The sequence below is a fragment of the Sparus aurata genome, chromosome 21, assembly GCF_900880675.1.
Source record: "Sparus aurata chromosome 21, fSpaAur1.1, whole genome shotgun sequence".
Classification (NCBI taxonomy): Eukaryota; Metazoa; Chordata; class Actinopteri; order Spariformes; family Sparidae; genus Sparus; species Sparus aurata.
This window is the reverse complement of record NC_044207.1, coordinates 29605133-29623574: the sequence shown is the minus strand read 5'-3', so window position 1 is coordinate 29623574 and position 18442 is coordinate 29605133. Positions and strand designations below refer to the sequence as shown.

Here is an 18442-nt window from a genome sequence, read left to right as displayed (position 1 = left end):
CTGCTGAGATATATGTGACTTTTTGCAAGCCCCGCATATTTTGCACGGAAATCGGTAATTTATGCGGCGAAAGTGCCCTTTGTCCTTTGTTCTGATCCGCTGTCCGAATGAATTTGCACTTCCCTTCCTTCCTAACAGCTGGACCTCATCTAAACCTCGCAAAAAAATGTGAAATTCAGTTCATTAGACGGCTGAAAAGGTTTCAGAGAGTAACGAACATGAGGGGAAAGAAGTGGAGAGGGCACGAGAGGACGAGAGGGGAGGAAGAGCGGGAGAACAGATGTCTTTGGGGTAAAATCCAAACTCATCAGTGCATGAGGAGAGCTGCATCTACCCGCTAAGTGACCCGTTCTTCACTCCGTGCACTTTCACAGAAACACTCCGGACCGCCGTCTTTAAGAAACCACACGGCAAATGCACAGCAACACACATCTGCAGGGAAGTCTTCTCTCTCTTTCTCTCTTTCTGCTGTATGGTCTTTTTATTCTTTATTCACCAGGAAGCGACGGCCCACCGAGCACTGTGTTGCCCTAATTCAATTTCACGCAGTTAGTTAAACAGACCGACCTCTTTTATCCGACCTGTGTGACGGGATTCCATTAACCTCCTCCGACCACAGACCTTTCAATCAAATGTTTGAATGCACGTTGTGAAGGGGAAACTCACATTTTCATTTTGTGCATCATCCCAGATTTCATATATCTGGTGAGGGATCACGACCGTGAGCAGAGACGAAAGTGAGATCTGGTGGTGAATCTCCTTCACTTTGAACGTCTCGGCAGGTGAAAGGAAGCAGCAGGTGACTTCACGTCAGGCATGCAGGCAGCAAAGGCATCCGTGTTCCATAAAAAGCTGAATCCTACAGACTTAAGTGATTTTCAGTGACGCCACTGTGTAGTTTTTGTGGACTTGACTGTCCTGGAATTTGGTTCCAAACACGCTGAATGGAAGAACTTTTGATGATCGCCTGACTTTTTGTCACCACTGTCTTACTTTACTTCAGTTTGGGACCAAATGTCCACAGGACTGGAGCAGAAAACATTAAAGTCTAACATTTCTACATTATAAAAACATGTTAAAATAGAATAAGGCAATATCTAACATTTTAGAACAAGCTATTGTCCCACTCAAATATCGCGATAAACAATATTATCTCTTTCTACTCCCTCGGCTCGCCATCTTCTACCACTTTAAACCGTAAATAACATCAATTTGGTCTTAAAAACTAAGTCCTCCATGTTTGTATGTTAAAGTGATGCATGCATATGATCGAGCGTTGCCTCCTTTTCAAAATAAAAGCCCAAAGATGCTGAAATAGCTGTTAAATATACGATATTGCGAAGGAAAAAAGTATTTGACTGCATCTGTAGCGATATTCCATGATATGTAATTAAAAAGAAAGTGTTAGGTGGGACTTTATTAGCTGTACATCTTAAACTGAGTTGATCCTACGTGTTAAGGTAGCGGCGAGTTTCATTTGGTCGCCTGTTGCTATAAACTGAGTCAGAAAGTGAGGAAAGAAGTTGGCGAATGAACTCAACTGGACGTAACGTGAATAAAACTTTCACCTCGTCAGTGAGCGCTCCTGCCTGATCAGGCATGGTGGATGTTCAACAGTGACAATAACTCCCATGATCCCACGCTGCAGAAATTACAAACTGTGCCTTTAAAAATGTGAGATAAAGTTTCCTTCTTGAGCTTCGTTAACAAACGATCTCCCCTCCACTGATTCTGCAGCACTTCTGGAGCTTTTAAAACTCAACTGGAGTCGTGGCTTGAACTTTTTAAAACCAGCTGGCGGTGGTAGACTTCATTAATAAATAAACCTGAGGTTGAGGGTTTGAATCCCGCCGGGGCCGAGCCTATCAACGTGAACTTCATTTCAGACGAAGTCCGACAAATAGAATGACACGACGCTGCGAGGGAGCCGCGTTCTCTCTCCCGCCAGCAGACGTTTCCCCCCCGAGAGAGAGAACGAGAGCCGGGTTATTATTTTTGCTCTACTTCGTGTCGCTGAGCTTTAATTAACGCGACGGGGAGGATTCACATCACTGGAGAGGAAAGTCAGGCTCGTTAACACCGCGGGAACACTCGGGCGAATACGACTCTACTTTCAGTCCGTGGCAGATAAAAGAAAAAGCGGTGTGACATTCACTTGAGAGACGAGACCACCAGCTGTGGCGGTCCGGGCCCTCCTGAGCACCAAAACAAGAAGAAACGTCATTACAGCTTCATTAACTTGAATTTGTTTCACCTGTTTTTTGGTTTTTTTTTATCCCCCGGCTCATTTTGAAAGCCTCCAACTGACTGTGGCTTTTTTAAAATGAATGCTTTAAATGATTTAGCCACAACAATAAAGGCTTTTAAAAAAATATTTCCTTCCGTGTTTCTTCACAGTTTATTTTTCTTGCAGTCCCTGGATCGCCGTCGGAGTCGACTGTTTCTCCCTTTTTTTCCAGGAGTGCTGAGCAGAACTTTTTCTCATATTGCACGAAACAGAGCCAGAACCTCTTCTCCTTCTCGTGCTGAGATATTAGACTGTGTGTCACCGACGTCGTCACGTGAGCGTCTTTTTGCCACGAAGATATGCAGACGACGCACGAAGGAAAAGAGAAAAGCCCGGTTAACTCTCTCATTTCAAACTATCAAGATCATATAATAAGCAGCTGATAATAACACCGACAGTCGGTCTTGTTTCATAAATGTCGAGCCACTTCGGCGTCGTGATAATGAAGTGAGAAGTCGTTACATCAGAGCGAGCGTTTCCTCCGAGGGAAAACAGAAGCAGCACATTTAATCTTCATCACCACGAGTTTCACTTCCAAACTTTTCTAAACACGGTTCAGATGATTATTATAAGACTTCAGACAGCCGATAGAGTCATTTACAGTCATTATTAGAATGATCTGGAGCGAGTAAATTAAGATTTATTGATGCTTTCCACTTCATAAGATACAGAACTTCCTTTTAATCTGTAGATGTTTGTTTTCCTTTTGTTTTATTGTCGATGAAAAGCAATTCAAACATTTTGTCAACGTCTTATTTTTCATGTATTTCGGTGCTTTGAATGTTGTTTCTTCTGATTGCTGCTTTACAAATAAGCTATAAACTATTTGAAATTACTCTTTGGGTGATATCAGACCAGATCTGGCAACCCGCGCAGGAGAATCAGCACAGAAATACAGAAAATAGTTGTTCATTATGTGCAAAGTGTCGCGTTTGTTTTTCTGTCCTCGCAATCAATACGATGCGAACAGATGATGAGAGAATACAAAAACAAGTCGCACACATTATTCACAAGTTGATCTGCTGCGATTTTTCTCTCAGACGGTCCAGATATGAGTCGAGCGCAGCAGGTTTTTTATCGAACGCAGACAGGAAGTGTGCGCGTGTTTTAGAAGTGATCTCAGGTGTGATGACATCCACGGCTGCGTCACACAGGATCTACAGCCGCCTGCTCGTGTCTGCTCAGTGAGAGGAAGGAATCTGAACTGGAATCTGATGGTTGTTTTTCATTTATAGAAGAACCGCATCAGAATACAGAGATGTGATTTAAGTTAATATTAAAGCAGCTCACGTCCTCTCACAGCAGAGGCTTGAATAAATGCACAGAGCAGCGTGTGTGAGAGCTCATTCAGTCCACGCACTCGACTTCTGCTCCAACTTTCTTGTTCTCAGATCCGGTTCAGCGCCGCAAAGTTTTAGTTTGAAGTTTCTCTCCGCGCCTCTCGACTAAAATGAAGTTTCTAACTGCGGCTCGGTTGAGTGATTGTGACCTTTATTGCCGTCGGCAGCCTCCTCCTCCTTCCGCAGCCTCCGCAGACACTCCGCCTGGTCTCTCTCCACCTCCAACAGGAAGTTACAGGTTGGATGCCGCCCATCAACCTGTGGAGGAAGTGAAGTGAAACAATCAGCCAGGTGTCACGCAATTAAAAGTTTAAATATCGAGATATATTCGAGGGATGACTCTCTCCTTTCTCTTTAGCACAGAAATAAGACATTTTGCTGTTCATTTCAATCAGTGATTAAACTCAGAAACCCCTTAAAGATGTGAAAAGCACAGATTGAATCTATTTAAAGATCTTCATCCATCCTTCTTTCTGACGCTGGAGGCTGAGCGAGGCCGTCCAGACGTCTCTCTCCCCGGAGATGTTTTTCAGCTGCTCCTGGAGAATCGCAGGTTGCTCCAGGCTAGAGTAGATAAATAATCTCCCCAGTGTGTTTTGTGCCTCCTTCGGGGTCTCCTCACACTTGAACTATAGGCCGGAAAACCTCTAATCTGAAGGAAGATGCAGCGGCTACATCCTGATCAGAAGCGCTCTCGTTCTTTCAGTCACTACCCAAAGCTTCAGGATCATAGGTGAGGATGGAAAACTTCGATCGAGTGGTAAATTGAAAGCTTTGCCTTCTGGCTCAGCTCCCTCTTCACCACAGCGTTCTGCCACAACACCTTCATTACTTCGGAAGCTGCACCGCTCCACCTGTTAATCTCAGGCTCCATTCGACCCTCACGAACGAGACTGGAGCTGCCCTTCACCTGGAGCAGCGACTCACTCCCAACCCAGAGGGAACGAACCACCATTTCACAGAAGAAAACTGCAGAACTGCAAGTATATTCTTCTAGACAGATTTATTCTCATTAAAATTAAAACAATGTTCTGAATTGCTGACGTTCTGGATTAAATACCTGAGTCAACTCTCTATTTCCTTGTGGGGAACCTTGAATTTTAGCATTTGGCTCTTTTGATAATTAAGTTTTTTGTCATTTTAAGATGATCCTGAAATAAAGACGCCTTTATTCATCAAGAAACTTATTTTTTTTACGCTACCATTTACAGTGATACATCCGCCCTTAAGATGTTTTCATTAACTCGCTTGCAACCTACGCAGCAGCTTTTAAAGCTTTTAAATAATAAAGAGATGAAAATCGACAGAACACAGTGCAGAAGAAAGACCTAATGTTTATTATAATATATATATATAATAAAATATATAATATAATGTCTAACCAGCAAAATAAAATGGCAAAACGGCTTCATATCAACGATTTCTACCTAATCTGGACAGAGTTTACCTACAATAAAATCGGTCACACTTTATTTATATTGTTTTAATTAGTTTGATTATGTCTTTTAAGTACTTTTATTATTTTTTCTTGTTTTCCACCTGCAAAATCCTCATATGTGTAAACTTACTTGGCAATAAAAGCAATTCTGATTCTCATATCTGCTTTTTATGCCCAGATAAAATCACTCATGTGATTTATTTAGTCCTAATTTTACTTTCATATTTTAGTTTGTGTTTTTCTGGGCGGTGACCGGTGGAGGGAGGTACTCAGACAGAGAGTCGTGGTTATGATTGACAGATTAATACAAGGTCAAGATAAGCTGCTTAAACCGACCGGCCGACATCCAACATTCCCTCTTTGTGAATGTGTGCGTGCAGAAAAAAAAAACAAACTCCGGCACACAACAAACCGTCCAACGTCGCCAGCGTACGTGTGTGTGTGTTTCCGTAACTCTGCAGAAGTTGCACAAGCAGAGTGTGTGTGTGTGTGTGTGTGTGTGTTAAACAGGAATAAGCCTGTGATGTGGTCTTGGCAGAAACACAGACTCATATAAACAGTGCCGTCTGGTTACATCACGGTTGTTGATACAGGAGGAATATTCCGATGTCGCTGGCACGGAGAGCAGGAACAACATGTAAACACCAGCGTGGCTTCAGCTGCTTCCATCTGGATTAATGCTTCTACAAACTAAAGTCAAAATCCTCTGATCGCCTGCAGGAAAACTCCACGAGTCTGCAGGGACAGAGAGGAACTGTAAGATGTTAGGAGGAAGTCCCTTCTCCATCATCTATCACAAAGAATCAGCTTGTAATATAGTTTTCAGTTTTTCAGGGTTTTTTGTTGTTGTTCGACCCGACACCAGAACAAATGTCGGCAATGCACATTTCATTTTTACACGTATGTCTTTATGTGGTAACTACGCGTTTCCCATCTCATGTTTTGCCAACACTGTGCTTCTGGCCCGGTTAGTTTTAGCTACTTAGTTAGATTTTGGCTTAAAATACATGCTTTGTCTGCAGAAAATGGCTGAAAATCTACTCCGCTCGTTTTCTGCCGCCTCCCAGACGAACCAGAAGCTGTAAAATGCTTCTGCCTCCTTCTCACCCGAGTGTTTCTCCTGACACTGATTGTTTAGCTCATGGAATAAAAACTTTAACAAAGTGGATACACACCAGGGCTGAATCACCGGAGTAATACAGCAGCCGGCTGCTCTGACGTGTATTTACACATGAACATGGAGGGTTATTTATTTTACAGCTGGATGGAAACACAGTGTGGCTCGCTCTTTCTTTCTTCGCGCATCGATCACACGCTGCTTTTAGTGGCTTCTACCAACTCTGCTTCTTCATTTCCATCCTCTGTTGTCTTTCTGCTCCCTGCTTCTCTTCCTCTGTGGTGTCTGAAGACGTGTCACAGGCCTCACTACCAAACCTGTCTGTGTGTGTGTGTGTGTGTGTGTGTGTGTGTGTTGTTGATCCAGAAGTGAAGTATTTATCACAGTCCTCGATGGCTGCCCCGGCCAATTCCAGTATTTCATGCATGAGAAGTTTCGCCTCGGACCTTTGAATCTGAGTTGAATGGTTTCTCATCGTGACACGAAACAGCGTCTGAAAAAGTGTCGCCGTGGAAGGATTGCACTGTCGTCCACCAGTGTGCACGAACCAGGGGAGGAGTAACAGCAAAGTGACTTCTGCAGACGCTGTCTTCTCAGTATCACCCGACCCGTTCAGCCTCGTTCAGCCTGCCCTGTTCCCAGAGTGTCCTCCAGCCTATCAGCTCCTCTCTGGTTTCTTCGCCTCATCCACATATTTATATACACTTGCTCAGATATCTAGAGGCAACTAATCAAAATGCCTCATCAAGACAGCTCCAGTCAGTCATATTTCACCTGAAGCTATAGTCGAGGAAAGATTTTAATTTCCCTCGTCAGTGCAGGATTTAAATGTGTGTCATACTCTAATAAATCCACTGCTGAAACGGCAGGTTGGAGCAAACAAACACTTCCTTTGAACGCTGTGAAAAATAAATAAATCCCCAACACGCTGTTGAATCACAGCCTCAGCGAAACCGCCTCGAGAGTCAATGTGGCATCAGACATGAACAAACGAGCAGCTGTAGTCGTGCATCTGATCCTCACAGATTGATACAAAGAGTGTTCACAGTCCTTATCATAGATGTGTTTGTGGGCAGCGAAGCCTCTTCGGTCGATCAGATTACACACACAGAGGAAAAATGTGGTTTCCTGATTTGTTTTATCGCAGTAATCACGCTGCAGGGGCGACTCAGGGCACCATGAAGCTGCACTTTCTTCAACTAGCTCATTTTCTTGCTCCACGTCTGACTCTGTAACTTGAGTTTTATCTCAGTTTTCAGCATCTGCGATCTCAGAAAAACACTTTTTCCGTCCTCGGAAATTCACGCAGGGCCTTTTTTTAGGTTCAGCGCCTTGCTCAAGGGCGCCACGCAGAGCCGGTTAGCAGGAGGGGAGGGGAGGCCGCTGCTCGTTCATTTGTCCAGCTGGTCCTTTGGGTAACAAGCCTGCTATTGTGACCTGCAGGCGCCTGCTGCCCTGAATTTCAGTCATATGAATAAAACAAGCCTCGGTGAGGATCCACAGATATGACTGTTGACCTCAGAGTGGAGCCCTGAGGCACGACTCCACGCCGGCTCCTCCATCTGCTTCAGGGTTTCACTCAAAGAGGTCAGACTCACCAAAACCTTCTCCTCTCCTTCACCGCGGACATGTTGCAACGCCACATTTCTTTATGTTGATTTTTGTGTTATGACAGCACCATGCTCGTGGTCCGGTTACGTTTAGGCAGAAAACATCCCGTTCTCACTCTCAAATACAGCAGAGTTTGATGGATAGGCAGCCTGATATATCTTCTGCTTTTGTGCCAAAATGTTATCAAAAATACAGCAGTGAGCCACACCGGTGCACCGGATTACATGTTCCTTCACTACTGTAGTTTACATCCACCATCCTGCTGCCACACACATGCTGTGTCTCAATTCAGGGTCTGCATCCTTCAGAGGAGCATTTGAAGGCCGATTACGTTGCAGGGCCCTACAAATGCGTCCTCCTTTTCCCTCTTTTATGGAGGATGCACCGCTACTCTCCTTCGTGGCCTCACATGTCCCAAGATTCTTTGCACGCTCGAAAAAGCAGAAAGAAAGAGAGAAAATGGCAACATTGCGTGACGTAGATTCGTCACTTTCGCGGGCCTGGGTGGCAGAAATCGTGACGTAAGGGTAAAATATCTGGTGACACAACCAGGAAATGCTCCAAAGGCTAGACCGTCACGTTTAACAACGGCTGACGAGGTTAACGAGGTCTCTCTGAAGGATGCAGACCCTGAATTGAGACACAGCAACACTCACTGGAGCAACATTTCCTCCTGTTTGAGTAATTTCTGCAAAAAAAAGTAAAGTATCCAAATGTTCTGGGAAATTAATGAGCCTCTTTTTTTATTTTGAAAACTGTGATTAAATGTTTGTGCTCTGTTGAAAAGGATTTTACATAATCCATGAGAATGATTCGGTTTTTTTGTCTTTCATGGGATCTCTTTAGACAAAGCCAGACTTGGGGACAATCAGCAGTGTCAATCCCATTTTGTGTTATTTATCCGATGCTGTTACGCTCCAACGTGATTTACAGCACAAAGAGCCTTTCAGTGGAGTGGATTATGAGAACTTAGAAGACACCAACACCGCAGAGAGCTGTTAATATTTTTAGTACCTCTATTATCTTCTGCTCTGTTGTGCGCTGGCTGCGTATAATGGAAGCGAGCGCTTCTTCTCATTGTGTTAGTGTTCGTGCTGCCGGCACAAAAGCTACTGTTGGTAAGCGAGTCCACACGAGGAGTCGCAGCTCTGTGCTTAATCATAATGAGTTCTGCCTCGCTGCTTTCTGTGGCCTAAATACAACGACAACAAACAGCTCTCCAGAATGTGAAGCTGGAGAAAACCATCGCCCCCACCCTCACAAAATACATATGGGGACTCCTGCAGCGTCTGTAATGACACAGGCGTTTATTTCTGATGGGACAACAAGGAGAGTACAGTAATATTATACATCATAATAGTGAGTAATGACGCCGAATGATACGGAACATTAAAACTGATTTATTTACACTCACACGTCTGTGGCTGGAGGTTTAAAGAGTGGAACTGAGTACTTTTAGTCAAAAAACATTCAGTGATGAATGTAACTAAGTATATTTACTACTAAAACATTCAGTGGTGGAGTGTGACTTAGTATATTTACTAAAAAAACACTTAAGTAGAATGTAACTAAGTATATTTACCACTAAAACATTCAGTGGTGGAGTGTAACTTAGTATATTTACTAAAAAAAACACTTAAGTAGAATGTAACTAAGTATATTTACTAAGGTGGAATGTCCCTAAGTATAAATTTACTCAACAAAAAAGATTCAGTGGGGGAATGTAACTAAGTACATTTACTAAAAAAAGGACTTGGGTGTAAAGTAACTTAGTATATTAACTCGACAAAACATTCAGGGGTGGAGTGTAAGTAAGTATATTTACTCAAGTAACATTTCAATGTGCTTGTTCTAAAAATTTCAGTGTCAAAACACTTAAATATTGATATTAAATATTGTCATTTTTACTCCACTGCATGAATTCAAAGCTTTAGTTACGTAGCAGATTTTAGATTACTGATATAAAATATAAATCCACTATTAATTTGCTACATTATCATAGATTTAGATACCCAGCAGAATATAAAGTAAGAAAGTAATTCAAATTTGCTCCAGAATGCAGGTCTTTTATTTTGAAAGGAATATTTTTACACCTGTTGTATTGCTGCTTTTACTTCAGGATCAATAACTTATAGTGTCAGTGTTTAAGGTAATGGAGATATAATGGAGGAGTGGCTTCTACACAATCAGAGAGGTTGTCTAAATTTGACAACGATCAATTATTCACATGTGGAAAGTCCGTTTTTTATGTCTCTCCCTTTCAAACGCCGTCTTCTAACATATATCAGCTGAGTTTAACTACGAGCTCGATGGATGAACGCTGAATTATTGATGTGAAAGCCCGGCTGGACCTCAGTTGCTTCTCTTCCCTCAGGTGCACGTCAGCAGATTTCCTGAATCCAATATGAGACGGACTTTTAAATTCTCTACGTGACGCTACACATCCATGAGTTTGATCTTCAGCTCTTACCTCAGCAAACAAGCTCCGATGCAGAAGTGTAAAGAGCGAGAACGAGTCGGGAACTTACTGATGGGTTCAGAAATGTTGTTTTTTAGCTCACAACATCTGGATTTCCTGCAACAAACACGGCTGTAAAACATCACAACATCTGGTCAGAAATAATCAGATGGTGTCACGCTTACAAATGTTGAAACGCAGTCTGGAACAGTGGTTCCTGGCTTGGCAGCTGTGAGACAGCTCATAGAGCGTATGTATTGTGAGCAAACTTACATTACATGACTTAAATATCCCCAAACACAAGTTTTGGTGCCTGATTAACTTAATCAAGGGTTCTTTTCAACCTCCCTTATGTAAGTTACATGACTGCCTGAGGAGATAAGGCACACAGGATCGGTAAATTCTTTTAAATCACTTCTTAAAACTCACTTTTATAGACTTGCGTTTATGTGATGTGGTCCTTGTATGTTTATTTTTACTCCAACTGTCTTTGAGTCGTGTTTTTGTTTATTTTATTTATTACATGTCTGTTATTTCGCCTACTTTATTTATTTTCATCTCTTTTATCTCACCCACTTTACCAATTCTCAATCATTCCTCTGTTATTTCAAACATTTCATGCAAACGATTTTGAAATTGTAAATTGTATTCTTGCTTTGTCTGTCAAAGCACTTTGTAAACTTTGTATTTAAAAAGTGCTATAGAAATAAAGTTTATTATTATTATTATTACTGAATGTTGTGATTTTAACCTTTTATATTGATTTCCTTAACCTAACCAAACTGTTTCACATCATCATAACAGTCCACAAAGACGTCATATGTGAAGTGCTTGTCAGAAAGCTTTATTTTGAAAGTCTAACCGGACACTGTATATTAAGTTTTATTGCTAACATGCCCGCTGAGGCATTTACGTGCAACACTGGCGCTATAGAGGAGTAAGAAGAGCGTCGTAGTGTATTTGTCACATGAACGTAAACACTGAACTGAACTGTTGCAAGTCAAGAAAGAGTCTCAACATGTTGCTGCAAATCTTAAAAACTACGTGTATCTCACATGTTGCGTCACACTCGCGTTAACCTCGGCCAAGTCGCTACTTATCAAACCGACCGGGTTGCACGCACACCTCAGACGTGCAGCTCTATATTTATCTCCATCGCCCTGCAACACTTAAAAGACTCCAGAGGTGGTGAAATAAAAGAACACTGCTGATTTCCTTCCACTAAAAAGAAACATGCTCCACTTTTGTACACAGCGGTGAACTGGCTACAGGAGCCTGGCAGTGACAAATCAATACATTACCATATGAGCGAAAAGGCAGCTGCAGCCCTTGTGTGAGGTTCAGGTGACTCATCCAATTTGTTTCCTTTAAAATACCGACAAGCACCGCAGGTATCACCTGGCACCGCCTCAGCTTTTTTTTTTTTTTTTTTTTTACCTCATTTGTACATTTCTTTGCCCAAAAAGCGTAAAAATATATCCATCAATGCATCCCTCAGATCTGAGCTCCTCGTGTTTGATGCAGCCAGCTTTGTTTATACGGCTTTAAATAAATGTTCTCCGCCGGTGGTTTTTTTTTGCAGGAAGAGACGTACGGCCGCGATCTGAGCATCAGTGTGTTTGGCCAGGCGACTGCTGAGCGTTTCTAAAAGCCCCTGGAACTTTTAATGAGTTGTTACGGTGATCAAACTTCAAAGTGATGCTTAAATCTTTGGAGAATTGATTGTCGGCTCGGAGGCTCGGCTCGCTTTGGAGCTCTTCCCCCTTCTGTTGTTCCCCCGTTAACCGAAGGTGTGTGCGGCTTTGATTGCTGCTAAAGTGGGAGTAGAGATTTTGTACCGATTCCCTGATGCCTCGTTGTTTAAAGGCAACGTTAAATTCGCAGTGGGCCCTTCGCTTCATGATTGGAAGAGACAATGCCTGACTGCGGTGTAGGTTTTTTGTGGATGCTGAAGCTTCTTGTTGATCCGTCTGGAGGTGGAAATACCTGCGCTAATCCCCCCCTGCAGTCCTCTATCAGCCCTGCTGTTCTTTATGTAGACGCTCTTAATCATTTAATACCACAGGAGATGCAAACAACACATCTGGTGGTTTGGAAAAAAGGCAATAAATTCAACCCGATGACATGAACATCTAGAGAAACTTGAGGGATTTGGTCCTCAATTTAGCAGGTCTTTTATTGGACAGGCCTGGTTAAACTAATTTCTGTGTTCTTTCCTGACAGAATCTGAGAAGAATGAAGGCTGACTGGAGGTTTTTTCTCTCGTTGGTGGAGGAGGGAAACAGAAAACAATCAGGTTGTCTTGTCGGCAGCGGCGCCAACATCAAAACCGCTCGGAAAACACAAGGCGGGCCGTCACTTTATCACACCAACCGTGTCGCTGTCATGTTTCACCTCGCCTACAACACAACACATTATCTCATAATTAACAAACAAAAGTGCAACAAAAATGAAAGTCCTATGAATTAACTTCTCCAAGAACCCCTAACCTCCACCTGACATGGACTGTGTCACTCTTTTGACTCCTTTAGGTCCTTGGCACCCATCAGTATATAGTATTTTAGTATTTTAGTATTTTATTTTATAGTTATATATATTTTTCTTCTTGTTTTTGTAGCAGGAAGAGTCGTACAGCCGCGATCTGAACATTAAGTGTGTTTGGGCCGCCGACTGCTGAGCATTTCAAAAATTCCCCTAGAACTTTTAATGAGTCGTTACTGTTTTTCATCTCTTCTTTCAGACTGGAAACATCTGATAAGTCGGGAATTAAATGTTGAAGAAAAGGTGTTTCCACCTCCGACTACGTGCATCTGCACCATCTCATGTGAGCGTGAAATCTTCTGTGTCGCAGGAAGGAGTTTCTCTTTACAGTTTCGCCATTTCCATCAACCTTTCCTCGCCTGATATAAGAAAAAAAACACCTCTAATATGTCGATACGTGCTAATGGAGACGCGGTATGAACCGTTCGTCTCTCTATTATCTCCTTTAGGTCCTTGGCACCAATCAGTATATAGTATTTTAGTATTTTAGTATTTTATTTTATAGTAATATATATTTTTCGTATCATTTTTGTAGCAGGAAGAGTCGTACAGCCCAATCTGAACATTACGACTGCTGAGCATTTCAAAAATTCCCCTAGAACTTTTAATGAGTCGTTACTGTTTTTCATCTCTTCTTTCAGACTGGAAACATCTGATAAGTCGGGAATTAAATGTTGAAGAAAAGGTGTTTCCACCTCCGACTACGTGCATCTGCACCATCTCATGTGAGCGTGAAATCTTCTGTGTCGCAGGAAGGAATTTCTCTTTACAGTTTCGCCATTTCCATCAACCTTTCCTCACGTGATATAAGGAAAAAAACACCTCTAATATGTCGATACGTGCTAATGGAGACGCGGTATGAACTGTTCGTCTCTCTATTATCTCCTTTAGGTCCTTGGCACCCATCAGTATATAGTATTTTAGTATTTTAGTATTTTATTTTATAGTTATATATATTTTTCGTCTCGTTTTTGTAGCAGGAAGAGTCGTACAGCCGCGATCTGAACATTACGACTGCTGAGCATTTCAAAAATTCCCCTAGAACTTTTAATGAGTCGTTACTGTTTTTCATCTCTTCTTTCAGACTGGAAACATCTGATAAGTCGGGAATTAAATGTTGAAGAAAAGGTGTTTCCACCTCCGACTACGTGCATCTGCACCATCTCATGTGAGCGTGAAATCTTCTGTGTCGCAGGAAGGAGTTTCTCTTTGCAGTTTCGCCATTTCCATCAACCTTTCCTCACGTGATATAAGGAAAAAAACACCTCTAATATGTCGATACGTGCTAATGGAGACGCGGTATGAACTGTTCGTCTCTCTATTATCTCCTTTAGGTCCTTGGCACCCATTAGTATATAGTATTTTAGTATTTTATTTTATAGTTATATATATTTTTCGTCTCGTTTTTGTAGCAGTAAGAGTCGTACAGCCCAATCTGAACATTACGACTGCTGAGCATTTCAAAAATTCCCCTAGAACTTTTAATGAGTGGTTACTGTTTTTCATCTCTTCTTTCAGACTGGAAACATCTGATAAGTCGGGAATTAAATGTTGAAGAAAAGGTGTTTCCATCTCCGACTACGTGCATCTGCACCATCTCATGTGAGCGTGAAATCTTCTGTGTCGCAGGAAGGAGTTTCTCTTTGCAGTTTCGCCATTTCCATCAACCTTTTCTCGCGTGATGTCCGAAAAAACACCTTTAATATGTCGATGATATGAACCGTTCGTCTGTCTCATGCAACTACCAAGAAAAAAAAAGCCTATTTTTACCGTTCTCTGATAAATGTCCTCTTGCGGTCGGGTAAATGATGACTGGTGTTCTCAGAGGTAATGGGCTGTAGTCATGGCGACCCGCTGCAGATCCTGGACCCGGCTGACCCAGAGACGGACTCGACAGGTTGTTATTATCATCAGCCTTCTGCCGCTCTTGTACAAACAGTTTGACCTCTCCATCAAGTCTTCAACCTCTGGTGGAGGAAACATCTCCAGCTGTTTCCCCCTCATCACAGCGCCGTGTGCCATTTTATCTCTCCTCGCTGAAAATCGACAAGCTCTCAAACACTTTAGTCTGGAGCATATACAATTAGAATCGATCGAGCTGACGGGCTGAACGCATGGACGGTCGGCGAAAGTAAAAAAGATGAGAGCGGCGAGCGTTGTTTCATCATTGATTTTTTTGCCGCCTGTATCTATTATTTTCCAAAGCAGTGGAAGGCTTATTTTCTAAATGCAGCTCTCACTCGAAAAACTTTTATTATCTGCTTGTTTTGCACTGTGACACAGTTTTCTGCCATGAATCAGCAGCAGGCGCACGCCGATCATCACACTCAGGCGTCGGGGAGGGAGTGAGCGAACGCAACGCCTCCGTATCGACATGTTGATTAAACAGCGCGGCAAATTCTTGTCAACAGGAGCCGTGTAGTTAATTTTACATTCTCTTTGATCGGTTCGTTTCATTTGAGCGAGGAGGAAACATGATGTCTTCATTCCTCTCGGCTCCTCGTCAGTCACAGAGCGCGTGGAACTGTTCGCAGCGTGTTTGTTTTGTGTCAAACTTCCTGTTAGAAGTGGCGAGTGAACGCGCTGCACAGCTGAGGCGGTTTGCTTCTGTTCTTCTGGCATTAAAATGGAAACCTGTGAGATTCTCCAGGTCCCTTTTTTAACATCAGTGACAAAAACTGCTTCATCGTCCTTATGTCCTTATGTCTTTTTACAAGGATTATCTATAGATAATAGGTGTAATAAAGTTGGATGGTGCGACAGAGCGACTTTCTACATTCAAAGATGTTTAATTTCTTCTGTGTTGTGCAGCTCATGAATCGGTTTGTCCCCCTGACAAAAAAATGGTTTGAAAGTTGATTATTTAAAGGGATATTCCGGTGTAAGTTTAATCCATGGTCTAACACACCGTGAAACTGTGTTAGACTCCCTCTCGAGAGATCAAGTTAGCAGACCGCTAATTTACGGAGTTTTATCAACCTTAGAAACGACCGCACGACAACAATACACTGCAGTAAATGGATCCAAATATAAACCGCCACCAAAAAGCCACAAATAATGCTCAGAACAGCACCAAACTTCAGCAACAGTACAAATAGGGTCTCAGCACATAGTCCGGGGCATCTAACCTCCGCTAGCTTAGCTGGATTTCTATTGTGAAGCTAAAAACAGATTTCAACTCTCCTCCATCAGCTTCCGGGTCGGGGAAGTCCCGACGCGACGATTACCGAGTGCGGTTAGAAATGCTCAATTCCGTTCTTTTCCCTGTCCGCTCTCGATAATAACTGTTATAAACTGGCAGGTAAGACACATATGAACTTTGATTGCTTTTCCATGGAGTCATAATCATACATTTTCATCCATGAGCCGCGGAACTCTACTGCACTCGGTAATCGACTCGTCTGGACTTCCCGTCAACAGGAAGCTGCTGCAGAAGAGTGGTAAATTTAGTCAGCTTTTCAGTAGAAATCCAGCTAAGCTAGCGGAGGTTAGATGCCCCGGACTATGTGCTGAGACCCTATTTGTACTGTTGCTGAAGTTTGGTGCTGTTCTGAGCGTTATTTGTGGCTTTTTGGTGGCGGTTTATATTTGGATCCATTTACTGCAGTGTATTGTTGTCGTGCGGTCGTTTCTGAGGTTGATAAAACTCCGTAAATTAGCGGTCTGCTAACTTGATCTCTCGAGAGGGAGTCTAACACAGTTTCACGGTGTGTTAGACCATGGATTAAACTTACACCGGAATATCCCTTTAAAGAGTTATTTACAGGTGTGATGTAAGATTGTTTAGCAGATGTGTTCAGACATCCGCCACCACTTTTTCAACATGAGCCCTCCCCTGCTTCTCATTCCACGTTCCTGAGATTCTGTTTAAAGTCCTCCGTGCTGAGTCGGGTCTGGGCTGCACAGACACACGAGCTGAATGCACCGCTGTGGCCCGGGGAGCCTGCTCACACCTGAGTCCCTGTTGGCCTCTGGTTGCGACGAGGCTGCAGATGATGAGGCACAAACTGGGACACACACAGAGGGAATTAGCAAACACAGGACGGTTCAGTGCAGGAGCAAATATTAGCTCAAGCCAGAGGTTCTCAGTCCGGGGACGAACGAAGACGTCAGTGATCGTGTCAGTAGCGCTGCAGACCGACATCAGACACAACACTCAAACCAAACTCCATTGACTTTCTTTGGAATTTACTAGAAAAATAAAGGAAAAAAGGAACATCTGATATTGAAAAAAGCTTTTTCAAAGGCAAAAAAAAGTCCCACTTGAACCAAATTGGCAAAATGAACGATGGCAATTAATGTTTCAGCAAACCACAGATGTGGAGACACATTACGTTACTTTAGGTTCTATTTTCAATCTTATTGTTCTGACACTGTGCTTACGACAGAAAAAACACTTTGTTTTGACTAAAAACACCCGCCACATAATCCTGAAGTCACAGCAGAAACATCTGGATGTCTGGAATCATCCTGTTAAAAACATCCAGTGGTGTCACGCTTACAAATGTTGAAACGCAGGCTCGAACAGTGGTCTCTGGCTTAGCTGCCGCAACCGACACCATCTTCTCCACCTCACGGCTAATATACAAGTAGTTAATATGACATGTGGGATTAGATTCCTTCTGGCAACCGAGCGTTCGTGTTTGGCATCCTTCCTTCTGGAGTGCCCTTGAGCAAGAGAGAGCCCGGACCTGAGCGGGCGGCAGGAGACTCTGAGCTCATGTGAAAAGATTTTCGTGTACTCTGGGGTGGCAGCGTTCATCTGTTAGATAATTAGACCCTCACATTTGCTCTGGGTGACGACAACATTTTGACAGCCTGGTCTGCTTTTAGTCATAGGAGGCACACATACACACACACACACACACACACACACACACACACACAGAGCAGTGTTTATCACGGTAAAAGGGCAGCGCTAAAGTGAGAGAGACTGGAAACAGAAGTGGGACAACAGCTGCAGGACGTTTGGAGATTATGTCCACAAATGATCTTAATTAATGAAAAGAGAAATGCTTTCAGGCAAACCTCAAGCTCCCTCACACACACAAACTGTATACATGATCTATTAATCTGACTTTTTTTTCCTTTCTCTGCCGTTTTTTCAGAAGAGAATAGAAAACATTTTTCAGAGCTGAAGGAGACGATTGCAATGTGCTTCTTTTCTTCCTGTGCGACCTGCAGTTCGAAGCGGACACAGATAAGAATGAGCAGATGTTCACAGTTGAGATGTGAGAAGAGAGGAATGTTTTGGTGTTTTCACTTGAATAAATGAGTTAAAAATGACTAATTAACTATCAAAACACGCGCTAATTAAAATCCTTCTGCTCATATAATCACAGTTGTGTGATTAATGTGATTACACCTCAAATTTCAGTAAACTCAATCATACTTCATTATCAATTAATAGCAAAGAAGCTTCTCAAATATGAGTATTTGGTGGTTTACTGGGGTCTTTGGGTTCTTTCGAGAGCTGGTTTAGACGTACACAACTAAGTCTGCAGCTAATGATTGCTGTCATGAGAGATTCATCGTAATAATTGATTAAAATAAAACAACTAAATTGCATTTTTCAAAGCCCAAGCTGATATATTCACACTGGTGTCGTATAAACTGTCAGATCATCTAAACCTTTATCGATCCGCGACCC

General features: G+C 42.6%; 1 protein-coding gene across 2 annotated transcripts in view; it reads right to left on the bottom strand.

The window, feature by feature from the left end:
* LOC115572007 (vasoactive intestinal polypeptide receptor 2-like) overlaps nucleotides 1-18442 on the bottom strand; it is a 41528-nt gene that overhangs the window by 21717 nt on the left and 1369 nt on the right. For both annotated transcript variants that reach the window (XM_030401736.1, XM_030401737.1), the window contains exon 2: nucleotides 3777-3885. In XM_030401736.1, the coding sequence (XP_030257596.1) occupies nucleotides 3777-3885 (109 nt within the window). The remainder of the gene's footprint in view (nucleotides 1-3776; nucleotides 3886-18442) is intronic.